This window comes from Rhyacophila brunnea, unplaced genomic scaffold (assembly GCF_057557595.1).
Source record: "Rhyacophila brunnea isolate RB1 unplaced genomic scaffold, BYU_Rbru_1.0 scaffold_1, whole genome shotgun sequence".
In the NCBI taxonomy this organism is placed as follows: Eukaryota; Metazoa; Arthropoda; class Insecta; order Trichoptera; family Rhyacophilidae; genus Rhyacophila; species Rhyacophila brunnea.
Genome location: NW_028232751.1, coordinates 2,600,944 through 2,626,713, shown reverse-complemented (window position 1 = coordinate 2,626,713; position 25,770 = coordinate 2,600,944). Strand labels below are relative to the sequence as shown.

At 31.0% G+C, this 25,770-nt stretch overlaps 1 protein-coding gene across 2 annotated transcripts in view; it reads left to right on the top strand.

Annotated features, from left to right (window-relative positions):
• Positions 1-25,770, top strand: part of Sh (Potassium voltage-gated channel protein Shaker) — a 113,787-nt gene that overhangs the window by 69,857 nt on the left and 18,160 nt on the right. The window contains exons 5-7 of one of the 2 annotated variants that reach the window (XM_085940258.1): positions 3,504-4,147; positions 13,894-14,023; positions 19,961-20,151. In XM_085940258.1, coding sequence (XP_085796384.1) covers positions 3,504-4,147; positions 13,894-14,023; positions 19,961-20,151 — 965 coding nt within the window. Of the gene's footprint in view, positions 1-3,503; positions 4,148-13,893; positions 14,024-14,085; positions 14,216-19,960; positions 20,152-25,770 lie in introns of both variants that reach the window. The other variant, XM_085940254.1, reaches the window with a different exon arrangement.

Below are 25,770 nucleotides of genomic sequence, written 5' to 3'. Positions count from 1 at the left end.
ACAACGCACATTGTATGGCATACATATTGTGTATACATTGTATAAATTTCTCATTTATGTTGTGTAGTTACAATTGGTTCAGAACAATACATTAAATGTTATTCATGACAGTGGTATATTTTTAACACTTTGTTTTAAATAGATAATGCATTTAAATGAAGTACATAACCATTATGTACAGCATGCATAATAATTTATGATTTAACACATGCCAATTATATTGAATATTATAGAGGAATATTCATTTTACTTTATAGGTTATTTATTTATTCGTATTTAACAGATAGATATAGTTTGCGTCACTTTAAAATACTAACTAATTCATTAAAAAGTTATTTTTTACCATCTTTAATATGACTTTGCACTTTTACACAGAGTGGAGGTAGTATTAACAGATTTTTGTTTTTGCGAGAAATGTATGTTGGCTACTTGCTCATCTTATTAGGTCCATTTTTGGGTCCCAATACACATTGAAAAAACTACATGTAAATTTTCCAGACCGATCCAGAACAATTCGAACCCGAGACCTACTAAATTATAAGCCATTGCCATTGTGGTCATCGTCAAGACTATATCGTCACCTTACTATTAAGACCTCGTACGTCCGATATTATGGAATAATAAAGTTTGTTCGACAAATTTAAACAAAAAGACATTTTAAATCATATCAAAACCTCGGTTCTCTAGACTAGTATGTTTTCCAACTATAAACGAATTTTAAAAAAAAAACTCGTAGGTCTCGTAGTTTCAAACATGGAATTAAAACCTCGTATTTCACAACCAGTGTTCAATTCATCGATTAGATAGGTGTTAAAAATATTTTTTGAATTACGAACAAACCGACTTACGAGGTTTTAATAGTAAAGTGACGATATACAAAAATGGGGTCCTTTTTAAACACCCACAAAGTTTCTTTTATTATTTGCTGCGCACTGTTACAGTACATATTACATAATATGGTACGAGGGTGGGTCAATAAGTCCTTAGAAAAGCCGACAGGTGGCGCGACTAGTACTGTAAGCGGTTTGGTTTCATGCAGCGGCACTACTGATTCAGTATGCTGCGAAGTTTCAATCAGATTGGTCGGGTTGTTGTTTTTTATTTTCGTACATTTAAAAAAAAAAATTGCTTGTTTACAAAAATGGAGAAAATTGAGTTTAGAGCTGTTATTAAACATTTTAATATAAAAGGGTTAACAGCAAAGGAAATAAAAAATGAGTTGGATTTAGTTCACGGCATATCTGCTCCTTCACTTGCAACTATTTATAACTGGTTAAATGAATTTAAACGTGGTCGTACATCAACAAAGGATGAACCACGCTCAGGACGTCCTGTAGAGGTGACTACACCAGAAATGATCAATAAAATCCACGATATGGTGTTAAATGACCGAAGATTAAAGTTGAGTGAGATAATTGAGGTTACAGGGATCTCAAAAGGTAGCGTCATTTCTATTTTACATGACAAATTGGGCATGAAAAAAGTTTCTGCAAGATGGGTGCCGCGTTTGCTCACAGTCGACAATAAACGCAATAGGGTGGTGGCCTCTAAAGCCCTGTTGTCGCTCATGCAACGCAATCCGGATGAATTTTTTCGTCGCTTTGTGACTGTAAATGAAACATGGATACACCACTATACTCCCGAGACGAAAGAACAGTCAAAGCAGTGGATTGCGAAAGGCGAACCATGTCCAAAGAAGGCGAAAACCGTAAAATCAGCTGGTAAGGTTATGGCTACTGTATTTTGGGATGCACGTGGAATTATTTTCGTTGACTATTTGGAAAAAGGAAAAACAATAACAGGGAATTATTATGCATCTTTATTGGACCAGCTAAAAAACGAAATTGAAGAAAAACGGCCTCATTTAAACAGGAAAAAAATCCTCTTTCATCAGGACAATGCCCGTGTTCACACATGTTTACGATCAATGGCTAAAATTGAAGAATTGAAGTTCAAATTGGTCGACCACCCACCGTATTCGCCAGATTTAGCCCCCAGTGACTTTTTCCTTTTCCCAAACTTAAAAAAATGGCTAAGTGGACAACGTTTTTTTTTCAAATGAAGAAGTCATCGATCGGACAAATGCTTATTTTGAGGACCTTCCGAAAACCTATTTTTCTGACGGTTTAAAAAAAATTGAGAAACGTCTAACCAAGTGTATTGAGCTCCAAGGAGATTATGTTGAGAAATAAAAAAAAAATACAAAAATAAAAACTGTTTTAATGCTTTTTTCTAAGGAATTATTGACCCACCCTCGTATATACTTGTAGAGCTTTGTTCCCTGACAGAACCCCTAAACTCCCTTTGCAACACACGTAAAATTAACAAAGATTATACACTGGATGATCTCGAAAAAAGATCGACTATTCTCTTAAATTATTTACAATTCTATAAGTAAACCGTAGGTACTTGACGAACATATTAGTTCATTTCATTTCAGATGGATAGTATCATTTTATGGGGATCCATATTTTATATATTAATGAGAGTTAACTGTGTACTGAATTTAATTTTTTACAACGTTTTTATTAGCTCGTATTCTTGTTTGTCCAGTGGTTGTTTGTCCAGTACTGATCTCGCAATCGATTTTTAACTAACTTCCCGACTAGCTAGACATTTGAAACTTTTATAATATATCATAACACGATGCCAATGCATTCTTTTAATACATTTAGCCATCTTTAAACAGAATTGAATTCATTTTCAGTTAATTCTGTTTTGTATGGAAAGTTATTTCAGAAAAATCCGTAAAAGTAAAAGACTATTATTGGTTGCTAAGGAGGTGGTCCTAGCAACAAAATTATTAATATATACGTGCGTTACTATGAAAATCAAAACGAAATGTCAAAATGACATTTCAGTATTCTATTTGTTTTTGTTTTTTTATTTACTTCATATCAAGTACAAGTTTGAGCATATTGAGCATAATAATTCAACAAATAATTTAAAAACATTGTATGTAAAAAGTTCTTTTTATCTTGTAATTATTATGTATATCTTAAATAGGCGAAAATGATTTTTGAGCGATATAGATAAATATTGCAGTTTCTAGGGTATCTTTTTATAAATTATATACATATTACCTATGTATTTATATTCCTAGTTATCGTCACACGTAAATATTAATCATAATGCTGCGTTTTCACGTGGTGATTTTTGTCATTCAATTATATTGGAACCACATTTCAATAAAATCGATCAACTTGTAAGTTGAATTGAATGATGTTGATGTCCTTTCTACTTTTGTCGATTCAATAAAAAATTCGAGTAAACTGGTTGGCAAGCAAGTTACTTAGTATAACCAAGATGATAATAACTCACACCAGCACGTCAAACGTCCACGAAAAATACGCATCCTTCTAAGTTGTTAGTACCTACTTCTTAACGAAGTGACAGCCTCGTCTGCTCCATGGAAAATTGTCACTGACCTACTGCATACTGTAATCTTGACACATTATAGTTATGCTATGCACGTTTACTCATGTGTGTGTATTTTGTTCCAGGGAGGACGAAGGCTTCATCAAGGAGGAAGAGAAGCCGCTGCCATCCAACGAGAACCAGCGCAAAGTGTGGCTGCTGTTCGAGTACCCCGAGAGCTCGCAGGCCGCCCGCGTCGTGGCGATCATCTCCGTCTTCGTGATTCTTCTCTCTATCGTCATCTTCTGCCTGGAGACCCTCCCCGAATTCAAACACTACAAAGTCTTCAACACCACAACCAATGGCACTAAAATCGAGGAAGACGAGGTCCCCGACATCACAGACCCGTTCTTCCTCATAGAAACAATCTGCATCATCTGGTTCACCTTCGAGCTGACGGTCCGTTTCCTCGCTTGCCCCAATAAGCTGAACTTCTTCCGCGACGTGATGAACATCATCGACATCATTGCTATCATTCCATATTTCATTACCCTGGCTACCGTAGTAGCGGAGGAAGAGGACACCATGAACCTGCCCAAAGCCCCGGTCAGCCCGCAGGACAAGTCCACCAACCAGGCCATGAGTCTGGCCATCCTGCGGGTGATTCGTCTCGTCAGAGTTTTTAGGATCTTCAAGCTGTCTCGACACTCGAAAGGCCTGCAGATCCTCGGGCGAACACTCAAAGCATCGATGAGGGAACTTGGTCTTCTCATCTTCTTCTTATTCATTGGTAAGTCTTCCAACGATTTTCCTCTCTTTTTCAATAGACACGGCATTTATTTTATGGTAATCCGTGATCGATTTATAAATGAAAAACTTACTTCGTATTTCACGTCTCTTTTTTCTTTATTTTCTTTTGTCTTCCACTTAACATTTCCAATACTATTATAAACTCACTAAAAATATATTTGGATTTTATAATTCAGTCATTAAAAATTCTGCAAGAGAACAAAATACACGCTGTGTTAATATATTTTACAATATAATCAGGTATTGAATTATTGCAAAGACATTTTTTTTATATTATATAAATTGATTTTAAACTCTTCTGTAAAATAAATCAATGATAATTTCAATACTTATCAGCCGTTTTTTTAAATAAAATATCAATACTTCCCATACGATATAATAATTATATTCGTTAAATAAGATTTTCAGGCTAATTCAACAGGACTCGATCTCAACCCATCGTTAATAATTTAATTTTGCTTCTTTTATAATATATCAAATAAAAAATTGTACAAACTATCAAAGGAAAAACTTAAAAGATAGTTAAAAAGTAGGTACTAACTTTAAAATAACTATTTTAATTTCGATTATACATTATTTTCTTATATTAATTAATTATGTTGATCTATTTAAATGATTATAAACTGTTTATTTATTTAAATACTCTAACTTATGTAATTCTACAATAACGTTCTTTTATTTAATTGTTTATCTTATTATGTATCATTTTTTTCTTTATCTAATATATAAAATATACTCTGGTCTTACTCTACTAATTATTTAATATTTACTATGAACTTTATTTATTACTTTTTCAGCTTCATTCATTAACTGGAAAATATTTTCAGCAGTATACAATTAATTATCCTAAGTATAGCATAATATTTAACAGTCATAGACAATGTACGTGCCGATCAATTTACATCAGATTTTTATTGAAATTAAATGTGATGTAAATACGTCTACCCACTTACAATTCAAGGCCTAAGTCAACATGCGATTAGTTTGCTAATCTATGTTTCTTAAGTCAGTAGTACTTTGCATTCCATCAAAATAGAACACATCAATCCTTTTTGTGTACACCATGCCTCAAAACTTAGATGACACGTCGCAATATTACCAGTTGATTAGTAATTTTAAAACTGGGAAACATCTTAAAAAATATCTACTTTATTATTCTGAGATTAGGCAGTCGTACATATATGACGTCATGACCTACGATGCGTTTGATGTAATGTGACAAAATAAATAGGAAGGGTTATAGATATGGTAGCTCACAAACGATATAAAATATTTTTACAAACTCAATTTTTGTCCGAAAATAAAATATTCACTGAGAATATTATACATACTGAAGACAATGCGATCTAATTTAGATACAAATTATGGAGCATCAAAAATATCGAAAATCGTATATCGTCATTTATGGACGACCCCTAGGTATTGGTATATACCAGATTTGAAAAACATTGCCGTGTAACACTTAATTTACATTTTCATACATGAATAAAGGTAGCAAAATTAATAACAGATTGATTCGTATTCTTACTTAGTAGATACGTGAAAATCGACGTTAGACTATTTTATTATTTCTAAAAAAATCCAATATTTTGGATCACAGTAATAATTTATCAGTTTCTAATAAATTAATGTATGTAATGTGTCAAAAACATTAATTATCATTCAATGCAATTACATTAATTGTATTTTACCTATCGAGTGCGTTACAAATTATTAATTCAAAATCTTCGCAAAATTATATTTTTTTTAAATAAAAATGTTAAGAATAAAGAGGCAGACGCTTTCAAGGGTCTATTGAGTGAGTTATATGGACTACAGGGCATCCTTTAATCAGATATAAAATAAGTTCCATCCAAATGCGTCCACGTGTAAGTAGGATATTATATTGAAAAAAAAATTACAGCTATTGCCCTTCTAATTACAGCTATTGCCCTCCTAATTACAGCTATTGCCCTCCTAATTACAGCTATTGCCCTCCTAATTGCCATCATCGATGTCAGATTAGTAGTTGTTGTTTAATTTAATAAAACGCATTTTTATGTAGTACTTATTCCGCTTTTAATCAATAAATTAGGATCGGTTTCATCCGCCTCAGAGCGACATTTTCAACTGTTGAAACTAGTTGAAAATATCGCTCTGAGGCGGACGAAACCGGCCCTAATTTATTGATTAAAAGTGGAATAAGTACTACAAAAAATTCGTTTTATTAAATTAAACAACAAAACAATGCAGTTCCACCACGAATTGACAGTTAACAATATAAAAGAGATTAGTAGTTATTTACATAAGGAGAATGTACCTGATAAAACCTGTCGGGGACATCGACACTTTCAAGTATGGCATACTAAACAGAATTTAATACTGAAGCCATTTGTTCTTCGAGATTCAATACCACTTAAAAATAAATACTTAACCTAAGAATAGCGTATTATTAAGCACCGTGTACAAATCAAAGCTAATGTCTATGTTTATGATCATTTCGTGAACTTATTATCTCTGACGAATTATGAATGTTTTTGAGTAGACGTAGTAAATTTTCTATTTTCGGTATATACCTCATTTAGTATCAGTCAAAAACATATCACTAATTCAATGTTTAATTAAAACAGCTATTAAAACCTAAGTTATTAAAAAATATGTTACAATTACACGAAAAGTCTTTAGAATATATTTTTATTATTAAATTTTAATAAAGATCACTTTAATATTAATAAAATTTAAATATGTGTAATATAACAGATTAATTTACCATTGGCAATTATTAGCGGGAAATTATATATATTTACGAAAGTTTTGTTGATATATTATAAGTACCTAGTATGGCCACGGTGGCCGCGCAGCTTAAGCGTTGGACTATCACGCTGTGGGCTTCAGGCTCGAATCCTGGGTCTGGCAAGTACACATATTGTTTTTCAATTTGTGTATGAGTCAGGGTATGAACCTAATAGGTTGAGCAAGTGGCTGACATCCATTTCTCGTAAAAACAAAATCTGTTAATACAAACTTCTACTCTGTGGAAGCCCATATGATCATATTAGGATCGGACATGGTCGGAAAGTAAGGGTGAGATATAAAAATAAATGTATGATGATTCTTAGTAAATTTCTTATTTAGTCACGGAGCTTAGTTTAAGAAACAATAGCTGACTTTTTTCACATTCTTATCATTAATTTTTATGTCAATTTCAGATATCAAAAGTTTAAATAAATTATATTATGTACATCGACTGTAGAAAGGAAAAAGAAATTAACCCCCAATTTTTTCAAGATAGGTTTTATTAGATAATAACCACAGAATAGATTAACAAATAGACTTCAAATAATAGTCAAATAATAGAGTTTTGAATGTGTGAGTGTTCTACAAAAATCAAACACACATTATATAGGTGCAATAGTGTGTTGCTACCATCAAATACACCAATATTGAATGAGCGTCATTGCACAAACCGATAGCAGTCTCTAGAACGAAGGACACGCTTAGAATAACGTATTCTTGACACGTGTTTAAGATTATCCCATATTCTTCCACACTCGAGATCGGTTGGCTGTTACTCACACTCGTTAAGTATTTCAGTTTCCACTAATTCTGTGTTCCCTGGTAATAACATTGGACACGATTAAATACATGGTGTTTCCAAAGGATAATCTGGATAAGCTGGAAATTATTATTATCGAAATTTAGTTTATAATTTTTGATAAAAAGAAAGAAATAAAGTGGAAAAAAAGACTTAACCATCATTTTTATTGGTTTTTTCTACAAATACCTCAATAATTAGATTGGGAACATAATATTTATTACATATAATATTACATAATATATAACTTTAACCTAAAACCATAATAAAAACGTTGTTATACCTCCTGTTAAATTTGATTTGTGTGGGGTGAGTCCTTTTTCTTTTCTACAGTTGATATGTAGGAATTGTTAATATCGAATAAAATTTTAATCTATCATACCACTATACCTACTTAAAATAAATTTATATCAACTATGACAATGGGGTGACCAAGTATTTAAATTATTGCAGTATAGTTTGCATATTACAGACATATTTTAAACAAAAAAAAATAACTGACATTCATCCCTCTCACTGGTGACTAAATAGTGGGCACAGTAATCTAATTAGATATTTACCTATTTTTTTTATATAATATATTTTTTGAAACTTTTAAAAAATTTCCGAAAATAGTATATTTGGTACATGTCGGTTATGTGGAATACAGCGGCAAACACATTTTTAAAATAGCTGATATACTGGATTATTTGTTAGTTTAACGTTACCTTACCTAAACTAACCCAAACTAACAAATAATCCAGTATATAGGGTATTTACAAATTGTGTTTGCCGCTGTATTCCACATAACCGACTAGAACCGTATATTTTGTAAATATAATTTGTACGAAATTTGAGCCATCTTTCACACAATGTATAATAGTTTTACAATAAATCCGTAGCATGGATGTATTTTAACATTTTTTTTTTAAATTTTGTTTGTTCAATATACCTAATTTTCTGAGAAACACTTCTGAGAAAATATTATAACCAATAGAAAAAATCGAACCGGCATCTATGCTATGCTAAAGGCGTCATACTTAATTGCGACAAATTTTAACTAAGCGTGGTGGGGGTGCCTTACTCTTTTCAAAAAGATTTTTCTAATGGTTATAATATATTTTCTCAGAAGTGTTTTGAAAATTATGTATTTTCAATAATTAGAATGTTGCATTTTTTAATCTTCTGAATTATTCATTGAATAAAAAAAATAGTTAATTTTTGTTAAACATTCACACAAACGGTTAAAAACACACGCGTTAATTAAACCTAACCGTATTATTTCTATACCGTTACTCGTGGATTCAAAGTTAGTGTACATCTCAATAAGGACCTTGATATTATCTGCGATTTTCTAATGCAGCAAATTGCGTAGTGGTTACCTTTGAATATACACATCACAAGACTTAACTCAATCGTGCAACATGATTTCAAAACTAGTCACAACTCCGCAATACAAATTACCCACAATGACATGGTGATATGACGTGTGTCACCGTGACACGAACATTGAACATCCCGCGATATCATTCTAATTTTCAAACAAACATATGTCAGTGTATCCAGACCATAACAGAAAATGACGTCAGTGATAATTTTCAATTATACAGTAGGAGTAGAGCAATATGAAATGAGAATTTTATCGGTTTCGTCATATTATTTCATTACTACCAAAAAATACTTTAAGTTTTCTTGACGTATTTTTTTGACACTTACGATAATAATCCAACCAATCTAGCAACATAAATAACTATTTTTTGCAAAATTGTCTCTTACGCTCTTATATCTCAACAACTTCGATATTAATTTTACCACATACAAAATTTATGTTTTGTTAAGGCTATACCTCAGTTGAGGCATGGTCTAAAAAGATCGTGGCTAGGCGATGCGTGGATTGCGGGTCGCGGGTGCAAATGACGCATGCCGACCGAAACATAATTTGTCATATAAATCCAACATGCGTCCATTTAATGTTCTGTTTAATGTTCTATTAGTAACAATAATAATATATTCATTCACATGTTTTCTTTTTAAAGTAAATGGGTAACGTTTTTAGTCATCTTGAATTAATACCCCCGTCGCCATCACGAAACAAAATTACGTATTGACATCTCGACGTTCGCTCTCAGACTGCCAGCGCGTCCAAAATTCCGTCGCGCCTATAGTTGAAAATTGTTTGCCGTTTCACTTAAGTATCGCCTTAATAACAACTGTATAATAATTGAAAAGTCACATGTCTCTATAAAATGTCAAACCCACGTTGTAATTATTTACTCGTACAAAATTCTTATTCCAGTGTGAATTAATTAACATTTGCAGTACTCACTTATTACTATGACACATTGTGTTACTTTTTCCCGCTGTTATATTATGAGTTTTCCCCTTTTCGTCTCTACGCCCATTCTACGGGTGTGTACCGTGGCGAAATAGACGTAAAGCTTGTAGCGTTATACCAGTAGCGTAACTAAAACTCTCCTAATATATAACTTGACGTAAGTACATTAAAGCAGCGCTATTCAACTGGAGGTCTGTGAGACATAAAATTATTTTAGATGCTTATTTTCTGTTTCCCCCGATTTCCAAAACTTAGTCGCAACACAAAACACTTGCAGAAAACTTATTAGCTGTTTAAACACAAAAGTTTTTTACTCACTGTAAGCACTTAGAATTCAAGTGTAGAGATTGTTATTTTAAAGTTAAAATATAGTACACAAGTACCAAACAAAAGAAGATTAAATAACGATATTGATTTTAAGTGACTGGTAATCCGATTTACTATATTATGATCAAGCTTTGACTACATTTGTTGAAACTAAAAAGTTTTAATGCATCGCTTCACACGCACTCGATCACTCTAATACACTTATACACGCAAACAAGATTTTGAGAGATTGAATGACAATATTAGAACCTTAGACTATAGATACATCTAGACGCCACCCATTGCATTGCTAAATGAAGCTGCGTGCCGTGCGTTTGGTTTGTGGGCGAGCAAACGCTTTCGTATACAAATGTTCGAGACCATAGACCATTTCGCTAGTGCTCGCCCAAAGTGCTCGCACTAGACGCTCAGAATTAAAATATATTTTTCTATTTTTATACGTTATATAGTATTTTTAAGCGGTCAAAATGCAACCATTAGGTAAAAATATCCATGATTTAAGTTATTTTCAAGAAACACGGTCACTTGATATTAAAATATATGATAATATACAAATAAATTATCACGAACATGTATCAACTTACCTATGAAACGTAATACAATCTTCTTGGTTATCAGTACGGCTACCACATTTTAATACAGCACACAGAATCATATTTTCTACTTAATTAATTAAAAATATTTACCACTGACTTTATGTTTAACACAAAAAATATCAATTTTAGCAACACGCGCTCGTAGGTTATCGACACTTAGTTAAGAAAAAACCTAAGATTTGGCGGCTATACCGACAACAAAATCTTCTACACATCTGTAAAACTTTTATCTTACTCTAGCGCGTTTCGCAGAGATTATAAGGGTGCCGAATACTTTCTCACTCGCACTTATGCATCTTTTTTGTTCAGGCCTTGATTAGAACACATTTTAATGACGCATAATTTTCGTTACGCCATGGTATACGCATAACAGTGGTGACCTAATTACTTACGTTGAGAAGTTGATCAAATTTAATCTATTCATTTTTTTGCCTGCGGCACTGTTTAATTCTTTTTCATACTAAGTGCTCACATTTTTAGTGTATTTTGTAATTTTCTTTTTTTAGATCAGTTAGATTATGTGAGATTTCCGCCATTTTAAAAAGGTTGGAAATCACTTTGTTATACTAACAGCGTATGTGCATACTTTAAAGAAAGTCAGTTGGATAAAGCGTCAGAAAATATCAAATATCTATACAGCCTCTAGTAAAGTAGTCTCAAAAAGTCACCACCGCTCAATATCGTCGGGCAAAGGTTGGGGGGAGGAATTTGCAGACACAGGTAAGGAAAGTTTTTCCAACCCTGTGATGTTGATTGAATAGAAAAGTCACGCGACCGACACGTGTTCGCAGGTCACGAACAGGGCCAAAATATTTTGTTTGTTGTGACTTGCGGCCGGTCCATATAAAATGAATGCACCATTGCGCGCTCACTAACAAATCCACATAAAAAAAATACTACAATCGATCCAGGATGTAAACAGATGTCACAGTTTTACTCGACGACTTAAATGTCACGTAAAAAAGCACTATTTCATTGTATTTATTATTCGACTACTGTGAAAGCATTATTCTACTTAGTGTCTTGTTGAACTTTAGAAAGCTATGTACTACTATTGACTCTACTCACTACCGTAATCAGTTTATTATTATCTTAGATAGATACAGTAGTTATAAGGGGTCATCCATATATGTCGTCGAAGAAAGCCATCTATATACAGGCCGTGGTACTGAATTTCGAATTACACTAGTAGTGCTATTATTGGTACAAGTCGGTTTACGGGAAGGCAGGCGGGAATTAAGCTAATTTTCATCGGCGATTTTGGCAAAATTCATGAATTCAAGAATGACAAAACTAATCTAACCTAACAAATAATCCAATGTATCGGCTATTAAAAAAAAATGCCACTGGCTACTCTTAAACCGACAAGAACCGTGCTGTTAATTAAAATTTTCTTCAAATGTGCGGTAACCTGTTGACAATTAATGAAGATGTTTGTTTGCATATTTCGTTCAAATTATTATCATTTATTTAAATATGAACAATCATCATTTCTACAAACAGTATTGCATTAGAAGTAAGAGTAATAACTCGCACTACCATCGAAGTTTACAGTAAGTTTTGCGTCACGGCCTGACTATTATAGTGGGCCTTGGACGACACACTATAAGGGGTAAGGGAGTCTGATACAATGGGATGTTATGTGACCAACGGGATATGGGGGGGGGGTTGTAAAAATATGTTGTCACAAAAGCAACAAAATATAAACTATTTTTTTTTTTTGAAAAGTGTGGGTAGTTAAAAAATATAACGTAGTTTTTAAATAATTTGTGACGATAGAGGGAGGGGTTTTAAAAATATCAAAAATCGTGTGATAATATTTACGGACGACCCTTAATAGGTACACACGTATACAAAGTTGCTTAATAATATCGACTGAGAGAATGTAAATTCATTTTATTCGAATTGACGAAAGTTTCTTATTATTTCAAGGATTCGTATATATACTACAGGTTATTTTATATTACCACGTTTTTATTAGCTCGTATTCTTGTTTGTCCAAGATTTGTATTGGACGATTGAAGATTTTTAACTAACTTCCCGACTAGATAGACATTTGAAACTTTTAGAATATATCAGAACACGATGACAATGCATTATTTTAATACTTTTAGTTATCTTTAAGCAGAATTGAATTCGTTTTCAGTTAATTCTGTTTTGTATGGAAAGTTAATTCGGAAAAAAATCGTAAAAAGTAAAACACTATTATTGGTTGCTAAGGGGGTACTAGCAACTAAATTATTAATATATACGTGCGTTACTATGGAAATCAATATGAAATGTCAAAATGACATTTCAGTATTCTATATTTATTCAGTATTTCTATTAAGTACAAAAAAAGTATTTATTAATACATAGAATTATCAAATTTATATGATTCAACAGAAAATTTAAAAACGTGGTATATAAAAAGTTCTTTTAATCTTGTAATTATTTTAAATCGTCCCATATCGTGACAATATAATTTAATACAGCGAGTTAACTGTTCTACACAATACGGAAGGCATTATATTATACAGGTATTATTAGGGTTTAATAAGGATATTAGGTTAGGAATTATTTACACACTTATTTGACACTTATTTTAAATCGTATCATTATTGCTACTACTGCGCCTGCGGTGGCCGAGTGGGATGTGTGTTGAATCAGAGCATGGACAAGTGGTTAATATCCATTTCTCGTAAAAAAAATGTCACAAAACCTCTTTGTGAGGAGGCCAATATCATCACCGTGTTGTAGAGCCAATTAAAAAAAGAGTAGCAGTTTGAATATACGTATTTAATATTTACAGTTAACGAATCGAGAAGTGGGGTAAGTTAGGCTAGATATCGACGGCACGTTTATTGAAAATCAATGAGTTGAGAGGTGAGGTTGGGTGGTTGGGTGTATGGCCTCCTAACGTGGGTATGTTGCAGGAGTGGTGCTGTTCTCGAGCGCAGTTTACTTCGCAGAGGCAGGATCGGAGCAGAGCTTCTTCAAGTCCATCCCGGCGGCTTTCTGGTGGGCCGTTGTCACCATGACGACGGTCGGCTACGGCGACATGAGGTAAAGCCTCGCGCCCTTGCAGGCTCTTCTAAATGTGGCTTCTGTCTGCTTTCTTCTTGTAGGTGTGGTGCTCTTTTCATCGGCTGTCTACTTCGCGGAGGCCGGCAGCGAAAATTCCTTCTTCAAGTCGATTCCCGACGCGTTTTGGTGGGCTGTCGTCACAATGACCACCGTGGGCTACGGGGACATGACGTATGATGCACTTACTTTTTCCGACACAAATCAAGAAAACAATGAAACATTTTTTATGATAATTTCACATTCTCCTTATTATCTTGTTTATTTTTCAATTTTCTCTACTTTTTTTCTTTAACATTTCGTAAATATTCTCATTCATAGTGTTCGTGGAGTGTCGTTTAATAATTTATTTAGTAGAGCTCCATTATACCTTTAATAAGGAGAGAAGAATTAAGCGATTCAGGTTTTAGTCACAGTCATTGTAACATTTAGTCGAAAATAATTAAATTATACATATTATATTTTTTGGATCAAAACGTGAGTTCGAGTAGTTTTAAATAAATATTAAATTTAAATTTGGCCAAATGATCAACTTTGATAGAACATGCATCGTTTGATATATCTCTCTTTGTGCAGTTCTTCATATATGTTTTTCATTCTAATGTCCTTTGCATTTAAATGATCTTACTTATAATATTAAATTTGTTGCATTGGGTCGAAACTCACAAGCAGTGAGGCCTAAGATGCATGAATATGGCACCTTCTTTTCCTTTTATGCATATTATCATAAACTGCTTGGAATCAAAGGCTCACGCTTTTATTTTAAACTCACAATCAATCCTTTTATCTCTAATAATGCGACAAATGTAGTTCTCAGCTTCGAGTTTTACTTTATACACTATTTTAGTCTACCGCTTTATATTTTGTTAATATACTCATGAACATTCTCATACTAACATCTACATAATCTAAATTCTCACATTAACCATCAGAGTGCATTTTTCTGTTACCTTTTACATTTTTCATGTCACCGGTAATGAAAGAGAAAAACTAGAGAAAAAGTTTTTCAGGAAAAGTTTGTACTTTCGTATCGTCAAATCAAATCTTAAACGAGGTAAATGCATTTAGTACTTTTGTGCTATTTCTGTTTGTTTTTTTTTTTGTTTTGATTTTGTTTTTTTTTCATATTTATTCACAGATTCATAAAGATAGCCAAATAACCTGTGTCGAGGCTGTATAAAAGTTTGTTGGTCTATTAGTATTGTTACCTCATGTTTAGTTCTTGGTTGTACTCGGTTCAATGATACTTCTGATTGACGATGAAAATAACTGTAGCATATGCTCCGTAGTCCCACGGCCCTAGTGGAATGACTTGTAGACAGAGAAGTGCGCCGGCCATCGCTTCTTTGTGTCTCTCTTAGTGTCTTTTTTTAATATTGATGTCTTTCTAACACTATTGATGACTGTTTTTTTTTATTATAACAAGAACACCAAATAAATACACGTGATGTAAATACGCGTAAAAAAACAATAATAAATCGCTTGTCTTTATTTTATAATAAAAAAAAATATTTTTTAAAAATAAATTAATAAAAAATCAAAAATAAAAAAAATAGTATATCGTGAATGATTTTAAAAAGTGAATGAGGCAGAATTCTCGTACGATCGAAAATTTCCCAACAAGGAATTCAAAGTAAGAAAAGTTCTTTCCTCAAAACTATTAAGATTTTTCAAAAAATCTTGTTTTCAATCTACATTGGATGTACTTATGGTATATTATATATTTATGTATTTTGCACCCGTAAAAGCTAATTTGTTGTTGTTTTGTCGTCGTTTATTACGTTTTTGTGAAATAGATATAGTTTTAATAGATTAAGTATTTTTTTTCACATCTACCACTTTAAAGTGAATATCTGCGATCTTCAATCGTCTTCACTGTCATGGAAGTATAAAAATGCATGAACAGACTTCAAAAATTACACGCATACTCGCAGTGTGAGTACCTATTATAAGTTAACACATTTGGTCAGCAACCAATAATTCCAAATTGGCCAAAAACTATATTATTAAGCATATAAAAAGTATTAATGCCTACCTAGAAATGAACATTTTATTTCCAGGTTATATTATTTATATACGTCGTTGTAAAAGGGATATTATACTATCAAACTCACCAAAGATTTCATTGTGCAATCTCATATCGAATTTAAAAACAAATGAAATAAAATCATAATTCATACAAGAGTCACACTATCATTTTAATATCTGCACGTGGTATATTTATTTTTGCATGTCCCAAAAGAATCTATCGTTTACCTATCCTATAGAAATAAAACACTTCATTGTTTCAATTAGGTTTTTCTTTTGTTTAGAGTAAAGCAATATAGTTTACTAGTATATGGTAATTAATGTCTTAGTTTTGACTGATTAGTGATCATTATAATAATATTATTGTGATCGTTACGATGGTTTAGCTTTAAAGATAAAGTTTGTAGTGATACACCTGTGATACCTATCAGAATGTTTTAATTTCAAAGCACTTTTTGAAATGCACTATTCGTTTTTTATGCATTTATCGATAAGTACTAAATTCAAAAATACATTTTTATATTTTCGAAATAGGTCATATTATTTTTTACACATCTTTCCAATAGATTTATGTGTAATTTAACAAATTTTAATCATATTTTTCTACATGTTTTAACAAGAGTTTGATAGAATTTAGTGCATCTTACTTTTCATATCTACAAACATTTTATTATAATAAACGATACCCTGCAAAAATACAATTATATTTTAATTGTTTTAATATATAGTTACAATTTATACATTGTGTGTGGTTTAAACACACATAAAATGCTTCAAAAGTAATCACCTGATGCATTTTACCAAATAATTTATATTGAAGTATACAACCTATTAATATTTTAACAACAAAAGAAAGGTTATTTTTCTATCAAAATAATCTTGGTTGTAATCTTTCTTTTTTCGAAGTGAGTGTCGATTTTGTGAATATGTTTATTTATTACTTCCTTCTGAAGATATATATTTACTCGTGTTTTAGCAAGAGAAAAAAAGGTTTAACAAGAGAAAAATAAGAAAAATACTATTAACCTGTCAATTCTACATATTTTTATGTCTTTTGTTCTCCTTTGACCATTTCCTGAAATCTTCCAATGATAATTCCCTTCACACTATCTATGAAAAAAAAAATATAATTATTACCTAATACAAATAACAAAAAATATCCACACCATAAAAATATTAAGAACTGTTTTACTAGCATATCTTTGCAAAACAATTTTTTGAAAATGTTAAAAAATATTAGCATTTATTATTATTTATTTATTTGCTATAGTTTCCGTTATTTATATTATTTTAACTCAGAGGCGTCGTTAGAGAATCCATGTCGTATTTGTGTGTTATTGAAAATGAAGGTGTTTTTCAAATAACATAAACTTACTCAAAATGCTATAGAAAATGGTGTCCACTTTCCTATCATGAATAAGCACAATATTTTCTCACCGTGCACTTTTGGCTTTACAAGTTTTACAATCATGCACAAGTCTTTTTTTTCGAAATAGTTTAAAGGTTACGTTTAAATGTTCCAACTACCGTTATGTCTTATTCAACTACTATAGTAAATTTATATCTAAAAAATGTCAGTGATGGGAAAATTAGACACCTTTTTTGGTATTTTTTATTTTTTTTTGTTTATTTTTTATAAACAAACAAATTCGCATAAAACAAAAAAAAAATACAAACATTTTTTCACGCTCTATAGTTAACACCTATATTATAAATTATGATTTTTTACTGCAGTGCTATTTTGCCTTAAGTTGACATTTATTTTTTAATGCATTTATACAAAAATAATGTCCATCATGACTATTATTATTGAAACACATTTTATATCAATATACTCAAGTATGTAAGATTGATGAATGATTTCGTATTGCGCGAAAAATTGTTCTATCTATTGCAAAGATAGTCATAAATTACTACAAAATATACACACAAGCCATTTTTTTAAATTAATTTTATGTTTAAAAATATTTATTTCTTATTTTTATGTGCTTTTCATCCATTTTACAAAACATATTTAGACTTCACTTTGATATGCGCGTTAGTTAATAGAATTCTGAGTATGTCATTATTGCATTTCAAGCATGTGCTAATACATATTCTTCTTCAATATGTATTTATGACATTGCATTTTTGGCGAACGTTTTTTTTTTGTATATGAATTGATATCTACATATAAATTATAAAACTGTACATTAATTCGCTAGCGACGCCACTGATGTTTATCTTAATTTATTTTATTTTTTTATATATAATAATTCTGTTTCACTTTTAAGTTATTTCGTCGAAACAACTTAATCAATATTCCACGATATGAATAAAATTATTCTTAACTAAAACCACAATTTTTTTTCAGAAATTTTCAAATTGCCAAAATGATTATTTTTATATTTTAGATTTATTTTAGCATAAAATATATTTTTTTGTTCGTTTTTAATTTTACTTTTAATAAAACAAATTAATTAAGCTCAGAAGTCCATTCCCAACCGTTTTCATTTTCCTTATGTCCTCTTTTTCCAGACCACTCCTTATTTTGGGATCGAAGCAAAAATTTATTTAAAAAAATAATTGATACTTTCCAATAAACAAATTCTAAAGAGATATTAGTGTTGAGAATTATATCATTCGTAAAATCAGTGAAATCACAAGGATTAAAAATATTAGTTTTCACTAACGACAAAATAAATTTCTGTATTCAACTGTATTTTTCAACAAAAAATGTTGAAATGTGAAAATATATTATTACATGGTCAAATACCATAGTTTAGATTATACCTACGTATAATAAAACTGTCGAAGCTTTCTTAATATGTGAACCATGTTAAGTATCAGAATATACAAACTGAATTAATTTGCCTCTAAACGGCTCATTATAATAAGTACTTACATTAAAACTGCATAATATTATGAAAGCCATAAATTTAACCTGTTTATAAAAAAATAACTATTTTCAGGTGTTCAAGTGACTTTTTTGAAAAAATAAAACCTATATTATTTTTCTGGATGTCTTCATACCGACCTTTCTAACTCATTGCAGGGTTTATTTTCAAGTGTGCAATGAATTAATCCTTCAACGGGTTCAAAACGTCATATTGAGAGCACTACAAGGCCAAACGTTGGCATATAAAAAGTATAGCACATTATCGTCTTGGTAGAATTTAGCATGTCCTCTTTTTTGTTAAATTAAATTCAATGGATGTGCCGGAATATTCTTGAAGACCATATCATTGTCTGGCAAAAGAATGATCTCTGTATCTCAGTTTTCTCTGCGGAAACATATTTTGTATCAATGAGTCTTTCGAAAACATTTTTTGGAATGTTTTCTATGGTATTTTCTGCTGTAGAATTTTTGGAAATGATATTTTCTGTGTGCCATTAAAATAAATAATATCAAATTGAATTGAACGATTTTTAACGTCACACCAAATATTGCTAAAATATCACTTTTCTTATTACAAAAACATTTTATTTTAAACTAAATTATATTGTGTTTATGAAAAATTAATTACAAATTTTATATTAGATATTATGATTTATTTAAAATTGATATAACTAATTCCTTTATTTACTTTATAATATGGCATGTCAATGCTCAAATTAAATTATTGTCATATTTCAAAATAAATAATAAACACTCATTCAAACAATAAATTTTTTTACGTACATATCGAATAAAATGGACGGAAGTGTAGGTACTTTAAATGTTAGTAAGAAAAATACGTACGAAAATTCAAATATTTTTTTTCAAACGTAACTTACTGATAACTGAATTCTGACTGGGACGATAATGTGATTTTATAGCAAAAATCAGCTTTTGGTTGCGGTATGTTTACAGCTCAGGGTATTGTTGCGTCAGAATCGATGCATTTTAAAATGGTTATGGTATGCATTCAGGCCGGTCGGAGTGTGGGGCAAGATCGTGGGATCCCTTTGCGCGATTGCTGGTGTGCTGACCATCGCCCTGCCCGTCCCTGTCATCGTGAGCAACTTCAACTACTTCTATCACCGAGAGACCGATCAGGAGGAGATGCAGTCGCAGAACTTCAACCATGTGACCAGCTGTCCCTACCTGCCCGGGACATTAGGTGAGTCAGCCAAATGTACGTATCCACAACGCCACGTTTTCGGACTGCTTGCTCAAACAGCAATTAATCGATGTTATTTCTCTGTTCGTGATGTTATGATCTTTTTCTATGCATTTTGCCCACCACTATACATATCACTCGTTTTCTGTAAAGATGACATAATAATAATATTTGATCGAACAATACCAACACCCATTCAACCAATGGAGTTACAGTTTGACGAATGGTTAATAATCATTACTCATACAAAAGCTATATTTGAATACTCTAATATATATATTCAGTTTTTAAGTTATAAACACTAATAATTGTATTAATTTTAAAACAGTAGACAAAATTCGTTAAACAATAAGTTTATTTAAACTGCAAAATATATTATTTCGTCAAGAAAATTAACAAATTAATTAATTATGGAATCATTAATATGCTTGGTCATTTTTAACATTGTCAAACCTATCAAATTATTACTTGTGTCATCATTATACCAGATATAAAGAAATATTGTCGGAATTAATTTTGGAACTCACCCCTACGTGAAGCATACTTATCACATTCTAATGTTGCAGATTTAATTAGGTACAGAATCTTTTATCGTGATTAAATCAATCACTATTAATTATATTATCATCAATGTCTTATTATCATTTTTTTTAAATGATCTAATATTTTAATCAGAATGTGATATTTGCTCCATTGAGTTAATCCATAAACGTATTAGTAACGACAATATCAAAAAAAATCGATCATTCAACCACTGATATTCATGCAAGCTTCCGATATCATTCAACCACCATTGTTATTGCATTATTATCTTCGATATCAGCATACGAGTACCCAACAAGTTACACAGGTTTAATACCTACATATTATACAATAACCACGAAGTTATTGAAGAATTTTTGTAAGTACTCACTTTTAAAATATAAAAACAACATTTTGTAGAACATCTGTGGCCTAATTACCCAAACCTAGCTTGATTCACATTTGCTTTAATAATTCCATCATGGAAAATAATATGTTATTATTCAAAACTTATTTTCTGTCGCTTATTAGTATCTTGCTTTAACGCTTTTGCAATAAAAAAAATACATATCTAATCTACTACTAATCATTGTTTATTTATAACATATCTACATATTTCATAATAGTATTAAAGACTCCGATGACTTAAATAAATTGTATCCGAATAAAAACAAGTCGACAAACATAATTTATTCCACGATGTTCCTTTTATTAAACATTCCTCAAAAAGTATTATTAATTATTTATTATTATCATCACTATTTTTTATTTTCACTTCTTAGTTATTAATTAGTGAGTATTTTTTTAGAAAATGCTTAGACTTATTTACGTAGATGACATTAGTATTTGATAATAAAAGTATAGGTACTTAGGTATCTACCTGTTTATCACGAAATTTATTCTTAAAATTAATAAAAAAAAATGTCTTTAAGTATTGCATGAATTAATTAAATTCATTGATTTACAATGTTACACCACCAATTTAAGTAACCTATTTTGCTACTGATTGCATATACTTAACTGAAGTAGTATTTTTGAAAAAAATGTTTAATAATATAAAATAGGTAATTAGGTAGTAAGTACTTACTTAGTTTATAATTATTTTTATATATTATATAATATTCAACATATCATGATAAAAATAAATTCTAATAAGAATAGGACATTCATGTACGTCTTTTTGATTATTCATAAAGTGTACGAACTCGTTTGAGTTATTTTCTGAGAATTATTTAAAAATATACCGATTCTTGTTATTTTAATACATCATTTAAGAGCTTGTTGTATTTAGTATAAACACTTTTTGCGCTAAAATATATTAAAATAAGTAATAGTAATTATTGGAGGTGCTATTGAGTGGCATTTAGCCCACTCATTTATCATTCCAGACGATTTTGTGCACTCAATATTATTTCTGAAAGCCTTGAGAGTGAGCCAAGAATTTCGAAGAATATACTCGGCACTAAGATAGCAATCGATTTCCTCTTATTAGAGGTTCGACAGAGCATCGGTTAACATCGTGAACTGATGCATGGAATTTCCATTTGCACGATGTGCAATTATTACGGTTACATATAAGTTGTACGTCAGTGGCGAAGGGTGGAGGTAGGCTGTTAAGATTCGCTATAAATAGTGCACACTAAACTTTGTTAGTCATATGTATTTGTTTTTATTGAACTAAGACTACAATTTACAGATGGTGTTAGTTAGTTTTTAAAAATCAATTAAACCCTGCCTAAACGAAACCATAATAGTTTTGGTCTAATTTGGGCGATACGACAAAATTGTGCACACTTTTTCATTCATAGTTATTTGTTTTCGTTGGATTAAAAGTACATATTACACATATTGTTGGTTCATTTTTTTATTGCATTAAGCCCTGCCTAAACCAAACTATAATAAATGAAAAATATTATTCTATCTATAAAATATTCAAAGTTATGTATGATTTAATTGCATAATTTTAGATATTTTATAGATAGACATGTATTTTTTGACTATTATCTATTATGGCTTGGTTTCTTAGGGTTTAATTGAATTTTAAAAACTAACCAACACTTTCTGTAAATTGTAGTCTTATTTCAATGAAAACAAATATGTATGTCTGAAAAAGTTTAATGTGCACTATTTATGGCGGATCTTAACAGCCTGCCTCCACCCTTCGCCACTGTTGTACGTATGCAGTTCATCGTGGGACACTTGTTCGTGCGCCGCAGTACGTGAAACATGAGTTCTTATAACATTTTATCAAATGACGAGTTCTTCGTTGAACATTTCACCGTGGTATACATTTGTACGTATCTTACGATGGCGATAGTTTGCAAATAGTACTGTTCCAATTAGATTAACTCTTACCTAACCTAACCTAACCTAACTTAGTAAAGACATCACATAATAATTATAAGATAAAAAGAAATTTTTATACACCACGTTTTTAAATTTTCTGTTGAATCATATAAACTTGACAATTCTATGTATTAATAATTTAGGACAAATAAGCCAATTGTCAACAAATCATTTTTTTTTGCTATTTTGCAACAAACAAATATATAATACTGAAATGTCATTTTGATTTCTATAGTAACGCATGTATATATCAATAATTTAGTTGCTAAGACCACCCCCTCAGCAACCAATAATAGTGGATTGGATTACGGATTTCTTCCCAAATAACTTTTCATACAAAACAGAATTAACTGAAAATGAATTCAATGGCTAAAAGAATGCATTGGCATCATGTTCTGATATATTCTAAAAGTTTCAAACGTCTAGCTGGTCGGGAAGTTAGTTAAAAATCGATTGCAAAATTTGTACTGGATAAACAACCACCGGACAATCAAGAATACGAGCTTAGAAAAACGTGGTAAAATTCGCCACATGTTGTAGCATACGTACAAATATACTCCACGGTGAAATGTTCAACGAAAAACTCGTCATTTGATGAAATGTTAAACAGGAACTCATGTTTCACGTACTGCGGCGCACGAATAAGTGTCCTGCGGTGAACGTACAAATTGCCGGATACGAATTATTACAGCTGCGTTCAATGAATGTATACAGATAACCCATTTATTTCAACGAATTCAAAAGTTTCCCTCAACTTTAATTAGCTTTGCTAGAATACCATTTAGATATATAGTTAATTATAATAACTTCACTGACGTATGTATCTAAATTTATCAACAACTGTGTCAGTTTGTATGTAGTACGGTGCCAATTTTTTTTTTTTTTTTTTTTTTTTTTTTTTTTTTTTTTCGACCATGTCCGATCCTGATAGGATCATATGGGCCTCCACAGAGTGGAGGTTTGTATTGACAGATTTTGTTTTTTACGAGAAATGGATGTCAGCCACTTGCTCAACCTATTAGGTCCATACCCTGACACACACAAATTGAAAAACAATTTTTGTACTTGCCAGACCCAGGATTCGAACCTGGGACCCACGGCTTTGTAGTCCAACGCTTATGCCGCGCGGCCACCGTGGGCGTATACTACTAGATAATTTGTCACCTTTCTCCGAAGCACCCGACGATGTACCCTCCCTTCGAAGAGGGGATGTGCCACAACGCAATCACTGTATGTGATATAATTGGTAAATGGGAACATCATAGTTACCAAATTATGTTCACTGAGATCCATATCTATATCTGACAGTATATTTTATCATACATTAAGAGATATTCAAGGAATCATATCACTACCCTTAATGATTTTTTTCATTTTACATTAGTAACAATTTCTCACTCAGGAATAGAATTTCAATAATAAATAGTTATTCAATAAATTTATTAAAATAAATGTCCAAATCTCAGGTCTGTTAAGTTGTTATTATCTTATTTTTCAATTTGTGTCTAGACCAGTGGTTCTCATGTGCGGCCAGTTAAGTTATACGTTGACCAAGAATCAAGTCAATTCAAAGAATTGGCAACAATTATTGCTTTATTAATATTGTCGAAGTTTCCTATTACTGTATACTATGAAAGATCATTCAGTGTAATGCACTTCATAAAAAACAAATATCGAAGTCAGTTGACATATGTTAAGTTAGAAGCAGCCATGCCGCTCAGATTGGAAAAAAAAGTATTGAAGAATTTCCATTATTATTTTTAAATAAATTGATATATACTAAAATGTTCAAATATCTTTTATTAAACGGACTTGTCTATAAATAATAAATTGATCCATGTTTTTAATAAATAAAATTTAGCTTAGTCGTTTCCATAGAACTGTGAATGTCAATTGTGCGGCCACAGTTAAATTTCACGTGAGAACCACTGGTCTAGACCCAACATATTGAGGAAATGGCTAACATCCATTTCTTTTATAAAAAAATCTGTTATGAAACATAATCGTGAGGCGACCAAAATCCACATCAGTTGTAGAGCCGATGCATTTTGAATCAAGATGTTAATAAAGGAGTTTATTATTTAGACTTATTGGTATCATATAAGTGCAGGTAAGTAGGTATATCTAACATAATACAAGTTAACGCTCAATTTAAAACATTCGTATAGCCCGGTATCATCATTAATTTACATTTATTTATAAATTACTTTATTAGGTAATTAATTGCATGTAGACAATTAATTATGTACCGTGTATAATTTTAATATACTGTAGATGTTTTTAGATTTACTTTATATATAGAAATATTTTGATAATGTAGTTTTACCATTTGTTAAATTAATCTTTAAGTATATCAACTACTTACCTAGTTACATAGATCTTGATAATAACCATGATAATAAATTATACTATTTAACTAAAATTAATCTGTCTTAGAATAAGAAAAAATTGAACTTATATGATATAATAAAATCAATTTTAAATATAATGTTACTATTAGAGTAAATTATTCTTTTCTTTGCATTGTAATTTAATAATAACTACAGAAGTTTTTTTTTTTATTATAAAACACTTAGATTATCAGACTAGTATTTATATATGCCTATATAGAAAAGAATCAAATTATTAGTCTGACAATAGATATTTATTTCTCCATAAAATTCAATCGTTAATTATTTATTGTTTTACTCATTTTATCGAATAATATTTTTTTTAATATTTCAGTGAACCTGAAATTTCCAATGTTGTCAC